We start from the raw sequence: 7,194 nt of genomic DNA, 5'->3' as shown, positions 1-7,194 counted from the left end.
CTTTTTTTTTTTTTTTAATTGAGGTATAGGTGTGTGTGTGTGTGTGTGTGTGTGTGTGTGTGCGTGCATGCTTAGTTGCTCGGTCATGTACAACTCTTTGTGACCCCATGGACTGTACCCCACCAGGCTCTTCTATCCATGAGATTCTCTAGGCAAGAATACTGCAGTGGGTAGCCATTCCCTTCTGCAGGGGATCTTCCCAACCCAGGGATCGAACCCAGGTCTCTTTAATTGCAGGTGGATTCTTTACTGTCTGTGCCACCAGGGAAGCCCAAAATACAGTTGATTTACAATATTACATTCCTTTCATATATACCACATTGTGACTCAAACATTTTTCTACATTGTACTCCATTTAAAGTTACCATAAAACATTGGCTGTTATTCCCTATGCTCCACGATATATCCTTGTAGTTCATTTTATACATACTAGTCTGTACCTCCTCATCCTCTACCTGCGTCTTGCCCCTCCTCCTTCATCTCTCCCCAGTGGTAACCACCAGTTTGTTCTCTGTATTTGTGAGTCTCTTTCTGTTCTGTTATATTCATATGGTTTATTTTTAGGTTCCATATGTAAGTGATAACAGAGTATTTGTTTTTCTCCTAATTGACTAAGCAGAGTACCTGGCAGGTCCATCCGTGTTGGAAATGGCAAAGTTTCAATATTTTCTATGGTGGGGTAATATTCCACTGTCTAGACTATTACTCCATCCATCTGTTGGTGGACACTTATGTTGCTCCCATGTCTTGGCTGCTGTAAACAATACTGCTGTGAGCATTTGGGTGCATATTTTTTTTTCTGCATGTATTCTTGCCTGCTTTGGTGTAGATTAGCTGACCCTCGTTGCATGGTTTGCTTCTGGGCTCTCTATTCTGTTCCATCGATCTCTGTGTCTGTTTCTGTGCCGGCACCGTACTCTTGATTACTCTGGCTTTGTAGAGCAGTCTGAAGTCAGGGAGCATGATACCTCTAGCCCCATTCTTCTTTCAAGATTGCTTTGGTAATTCGGGATCTTTTGTGTTTCCATACAGATTTTAGAATTATTTGTTCTAGTTTTGTAAAAAAAAAAAAATGCCATGGATATTGTGATAGCGATTGCATTGAATCTGTAGATTGCCTGGAGAGGTTTGGGTATTATCTTTCAATCCACGAACACAGTGTACCTTCTCTTTGTGTCATCTTCAGTTTCATTCTTCTTTTGTGTGTGTGTGTTCGTGTGTGAGATTTCTGTTCGTTTATTTTGGCTGTGCTGGGTCTTCACTGCTGCACGGGCTTTCTCTGGTTGCGCAAGCAGAGGCTGTTCTCTAGCTGCAGGATGCGGGCTTCTCACTGCAGTGGCTTCTCGTTTTGGAGCACAGGCAGATTTTAGGGTGCGTGGGCTTGAGTAGTCATGACGCACGGGCTTACGGTGGCATGTGAAATCTTTCCGGAGCAGGGATTGAACCTGTGTCTGGTGCACTGGCAGGCAGATTCTTAATCCCTGGACTACCCAGAAAGTTCTTCAGTTCCTTTCATTAGTGTCTTAAAGTTTTCTGAGTAAGGTCTTCTTGAATCATCTCAGATTTTGCTTCCAAATGAATTGGTCTCGAATTTGTTCTTTGTTTTTTTACACTTGATCTTAGCCAAAAGGCCGAGAAGCAATTGTTCTTTGTTTTTTTAAAGTTTGATTTTTCTTGAGCACATTGGGTTTGGGATGTGTGGGGAAGGGATTGTGAGCATGTTCTCTGACGCTTCTGTTGGGTGTATTTAGAGTTCATCTCCAAGGCTCCTGGAGCTCTGGAGGAGACCCGGGATGCAGGCAGAATGGAGAAATGTTTGCTCGTTTGGTTGGGTGTGTTCACAGGCAGGGGAGGTATTTGGGCCTGCCGAGGTTTCTTATCCTCTTTGTTCCCGTTATTTAGTTGTGAAACTGGAGTGAAGAAGTACAGGCTTTTGATCTGTTATCCAGGAAGATACACCCGCACCTGTCACAGGAAGACCTTTTTTTCTTTTTTTAAATCAGGAAAATTTAAAATGTCCCTGGTGGTCTAGTGCTTAAGACTCCGTACTTCCAGAAGGAGGGGGCACGGGTTCGATCCCTGGTCAGAGAACTAAGATCCCACATGCCATGCCATGTGTTGTGGCCAAAATATTAGAAAGTAAAATAAAGCATGTTTAAAGTATCCCCAAAAATGTTCCTGTACCTTTTCAAGATTTATCCTTGAAATCAGGAGAGCCTAGTAAAATTTAAGTGAAAGTGAAAGTCGCTCAGTCGTGTCTGACTCTTTGCAACCCCATGGACTATACAGTCCATGGAATTCTCCAGGCCAGAATACTAGAGTGGGTACCCTTTCCCTTCTCCAGGGAACCTTCCCGACCCAGGGATCAAACTGGAGTCTCCTACTTTGTCAGGCGGATTCTTTACCACTGAGCCACCAGGGAAGCCTGACCTTCATGGGAAAAGAATCTAGAAAAATGTGGATATATGTATATGTATATATCCACTGATTCACTTGGCCAATTCATTTTGCTGTACAGCAAAGTGATTCTGTACAGCAGAAAGGAACACAACGCTGAACTAACTATATTGCAATTAAAAAAAAAAAAGCAAGAGGGGGACTTTAAAATAACAGAATGCATCAGTCCCAGGAAACTTGGTTGAACCGCTAGAATTTGCAGCTTGCAGACTACTAAATGATGAAAGGGTCCTAAGTATGATTCTCTGAAGGGAAACCGTGCCTGGAATGTGCTGAGTAGCCCTGTAGAGCGAGCGTCTGCCTGTGTGTGGAGTAGCCTCAAAGGAGAGGCCCTGGAGTGTGGCGGGGTCCCGGCGCCAGCACCAGTCAGACCTCCTTCCTTTGGGGGCTCTGTTGTCACAGCTCTGGGGGGCTCTGAGGAGCTGTAGCCCTTCCTCCCCACAGATACCCCTCAGCTCACCTTCCTGGGAGGGTAAGAGGGCAAGACTGTTTCTTGCTGTCTGCAGGGCCAGCAGACACGTAACCTCTGAGTCTGGTGGGTTGATTGGTGATTTTTCAGTATTTTTTTTGTATTTTCCATATTTCAGCACTGAGAATGCCTTACTCTGTCATCAGGAAAGGGGTTGTTACATTAAGGAGAATCTTTGTTAAGGACATATAACTGCACAGCAGATTGAAAATTGAACCCTTACTATAGAAAGCCCTTATAAATCAGCTCATAGGCCAAAGGAATCATGACTCAGTTCACATTAGGAATTTTTGGGCTGATTTTTGAATCTTGTGGAGGTTCTGGGTCATAATTCTGGGTATCAGATTTTAGTTTGCAGCCCTTGAGTATCACTTTAAATTAAAAAAAAATTTTTTTTTATTTGACTGCACTGGGTTTTAGTTGCGGCATGTGGGATCTAGTTCCCTGACCAGGGATTGAACCTAGGCCCTGTGCACTGGAAGCATGGAGTCTTAGCCACTGGACTACCAGGGAAGTCCTGAATATCACTTTGGAGGTATTTGAGATATCAGAGTGCCATTAGTTATGTAATTTGTCATTAGTTATGTAGTTCGTTATGTAACTATGCCCTTAGTTATGTAGGCTCTTTAAAGGAGCCTACTTTTAAAACTTGGATTCATTTATTTTAAAGGAAGCTTGGTCTCACTGCATTAAGTTGAAACCAGCATTCCTTGCCATGAATATTTGTTTTAGTTGAATTGATGAAGGTTCAGTCACATGCTGTTGCCGGCAAAGGTTTGAGCCTCAGTCACACTCCTCTTTTTTCTTAAATGGGAAGATGAGCAGGCATTCAGAGGGCATGAAGGCTGTGTCAGCTCTTCCCTGAGACGCGCCCTCTGTTATAACTAGAAAGCTGCCAGGGCACGCCAGGCAGTATCTGTCACCTGGTGCCCCACCTCCTGGGTCCCACCCCTTCCTCAAGGCACTTGGGTTTTTTGGGTGTCTGACTATCATCTGCTCAGAGAGGAATGGGGGAGAAAGGCCTGGGTGGCTGGGGGTGCCTGTCAGAGGCTCTGTCTGACCTGACCGTGTGTGATCGTCCTTGACCTGCTGTGACCCACCCCAGCCAGGGGCTGTGACCTGCACACTGACCAGGACTCTTTTCCCAGCAGGAGACTACTGTCCGCAGCTCCTGTGAAGATGTCCACACCGGACCCAGCCCTGGGCGGAACTCCTCGGCCAGGCCCTTCTCCCGGCCCGGGCCCCTCCCCCGGAGCCATGTTGGGCCCCAGCCCGGGCCCCTCCCCTGGCTCCGCCCACAGCATCATGGGACCCAGCCCAGGGCCTCCCTCGGCAGGACACCCCATCCCTACCCAGGGCCCTGGAGGGTACCCTCAGGACAACATGCACCAGATGCACAAGGTAGGGAACCCCGGGCCCTCAGCCCCACCAGCTGGGTCCACACGCGCAGGGGTGGGGGGTGCACAGTGTGTCCTGAGCCCCACTGCGAGCTGGCAGCCGTCCTAACCCTGGGTCTCTCATGCCTGTTGTTTTATTAATGAATAAAAGTGTCCAAATCCTGAAAGATGGCCTACAGCCCGTGGTTTCCTGCTTGGCTTACCTGCGTGACTCACGGAGCACAGCAGCCAGTGCCCTGTGTCCCCACTTGATCCTGTACTTGGGTATCATTGTCCTGACCACTCACCTGGGCGCATCAAGGATGCTTTGGCCAGTGAGATGAGAAAAGCCTCTTTTCACACATATAATTTTCTCTTTTTTTGTATTCCTGGGAGGTGGTTGGAGGAAATACTTTCTTATGGATAAAAAGCATCTAAAGGAAAAGGTGCCTTTTTCAAGCATCTGGGATCACAGGTGGCCATCACAGTAGGAGATGCAAGGCCTGGGGATGAGGGGTCTCTGCCTACCCCTCTGGCTTCCCTGCCGGGCTGTCCATGTGTCCGTACCCCAGTTCACTTAATCCCCTCCTGCCAGCCCATCAGGTGCAGGTATGTATTGTGCACATTTTGCAGATGAGGAAGTAGGGTCTCAGCGGGATGGTCACTCAGCAGAGCCATCTCATCCCTTTGGCTTTCCCTGACCTCCGGCACAGTGAGGTGATCCCTCCCCCCTACCCATCACCCATATATTCCTGTCAACTTGGGTGCAGTATCTGTCTGGTCATTTCTTCTTAGAAAGCTGTTGAAGCTGTTGACGATTCTCTGACCGCTGCCCTTAATGCTGACTTAGGCCCGTTTCTCCTCCGTTTCCCCTCTCTGTTTTGTTTCTTCCTGGACACCTGACACGTCTCTCAGACACTTGCCATGTGTCTGGCTGGCCCAAGAGTTGAGGTCTGGTGGTCCCCGCCCCTTCCCCTGCCTGCAGAGAGCTCCTGCCCTGGGGGAGGGGAGCCTGTCTCTCAGCTCCCCAAGCCCAGGGGAGAAGGAGCAGAGGGCAGGCCCCACCCAGGGGTCTGCTCAGCATCCCAAGGGCCCCACGCTGCTTCTGGTTAGGAAGCTGGCCCTCTGCTCTTGGCCCGTGCCTTTTCCTCCTCCTCCTTTCATGGTACACATTGAGCTGTGGCTGACTTTGCTTGGCCACCTCTTAGACCAGAGAGGTGGACATTGGCATCCGAGCCTGGGAGGGTCTCGGAAGACGTCCACTTTGCCAGCCATTCCATGGGGGGAGCGCTTAGTGCTGAACATCAGGAGGGAGGCTGTATGTTTCTGTCCCACCAAGATCTGACCGTGTCTCCTAGGAGGGGCAGAACGATGTTACAAATGGCCCTCTCCCCGCTAGCAGGCAGGAGGCCGATCTGGGACCAGTGAGGACATTTGACTGTTGCTACTGTACCTCGTGGGCAGGAGTTACTGCCTGTCTCTGATTTACAGTCTCCCGGGCTAGAGGGTCCCTGTGGTCACAAGGTCTTCTTGTGACGGCTAGAACCGCTCCTGGCCTGGAGCTCTGTGCGTGCTTCCCTTGTGAGATCTGGGCCATCAGAAACTGTCCCCCACCTTCCCCTGGGGTCCTCGTCCGGCCGTGCCCGTGCCCCTAGGTCACCAGTCTGCAGGTCCCCTAATTGGCGTTATTTCACGCATAGGCTTTGACACCTAAGTAGGCATCAGGACCACGTCTTGGACCTAAGCTTGGCCATGGCGGCTCAATAAGTGCCTGGTGACTTGAATGCATGTTTTCAGTGACCTTGAACTTCTCTCGTGTGGTGCATTTCTGTGCTGTCTCTTCCCATGCCCCCTTGCTGATCCTGCCTTGTTGTCCACTCTCGCAGCCAATGGAGTCCATGCATGAGAAGGGCATGTCGGATGATCCCCGCTACACCCAGATGAAGGGGATGGGGATGCGGTCAGGGGGCCATGCAGGCATGGGGCCCCCACCAAGCCCCATGGACCAGCACTCCCAAGGTACGGTTTCCTTTCTCCTCTTTCCTCATGTTTCTCGCCCTCTGGAAGTCCCAAGCTCACTTTCTTAAAGGAGTCACCCATAGATGGATTCCGAGGACCCAGGACAGTTGAGCCTTGTGGTATACCCTGCCATGGAGGGCTGTTGAGCTTGGGCTTAGCTGGTGCCCTGTTCAGGCCGTCTTGTCCCAGGGAGAGTGGATACTGGTGGGATGAAACCATGTTCCACGCCAGCTGTTAGACAAGGGCTGGGCAGGACAGGGTCCTTAGGACAGTGGCTCTGGTGTCACCCGGGAGTGTATTAGGAATGTAGACTCTGGGAATTCCCTGGAGGTCCTGTGGTTAGGACTTCCACTGCTGGGGCCCTGGGTTCCATCCTTAGTTCTTGATCTGGAAAACTAAGATCCTGCAAGTCCTGTGACGCAGCTGGAAAAAAAGGAAAGAGAAAGCAGACGCCTGGTCCCTGCTTTAGACCTGCTGAGTCAGAATCTCAGGAAGGGGGCAGGGCTGGGCTTTATCTTTGCTCAGTGGGGGTGGCTTCCTGTCAATGGGGCTGGAAGCTCAGGGGCTCTGCAGGTAAGGGAAGTGAGGGGAGTGGATCTGCCCAAGGTGAGGGGCAGGGAGGCGGGCCCAGAGAAAGCCTGGATTTTTTTCACCTCTGCTTTAATCATTGGCAAGTTACTAAGTGGGCCGAACCAAGCGCTATGCAGGCTGCCAACCAGGCTGTGAGCGTGTGCCCTCTGGGCGTCTCTGTTTGAATCATGAGTACAAAGTCATTTGGCTGTCCTTGTCTCAGGGTAGTGGCCAGTGTAAGCTGGGCCCCATCTTTTCCTTAAAAATCACTGGAAATGTGCTGCCAAGTGACTGCCCAGACCC

General features: G+C 49.9%; 1 protein-coding gene across 8 annotated transcripts in view; it reads left to right on the top strand.

Annotated features, from left to right (window-relative positions):
* The window catches only part of SMARCA4 (SWI/SNF related, matrix associated, actin dependent regulator of chromatin, subfamily a, member 4), an 88,588-nt gene that overhangs the window by 9,655 nt on the left and 71,739 nt on the right, over positions 1-7,194 (top strand). For 7 of the 8 annotated variants that reach the window (XM_010828336.1, XM_010828338.1, XM_010828337.1 and 4 more), the window contains exons 2-3: positions 4,078-4,327; positions 6,189-6,321. In XM_010828336.1, coding sequence (XP_010826638.1) covers positions 4,078-4,327; positions 6,189-6,321 — 383 coding nt within the window. Of the gene's footprint in view, positions 1-3,687; positions 4,328-6,188; positions 6,322-7,194 lie in introns of those variants that run through there. The other variant, XM_010828342.1, reaches the window with a different exon arrangement.

The sequence above is a fragment of the Bison bison genome, unplaced genomic scaffold (genome assembly GCF_000754665.1).
Source record: "Bison bison bison isolate TAMUID 2011002044 unplaced genomic scaffold, Bison_UMD1.0 scf7180017864492, whole genome shotgun sequence".
Taxonomy (NCBI): Eukaryota; Metazoa; Chordata; class Mammalia; order Artiodactyla; family Bovidae; genus Bison; species Bison bison.
This window is presented reverse-complemented; position numbering and strand designations above follow the sequence as displayed.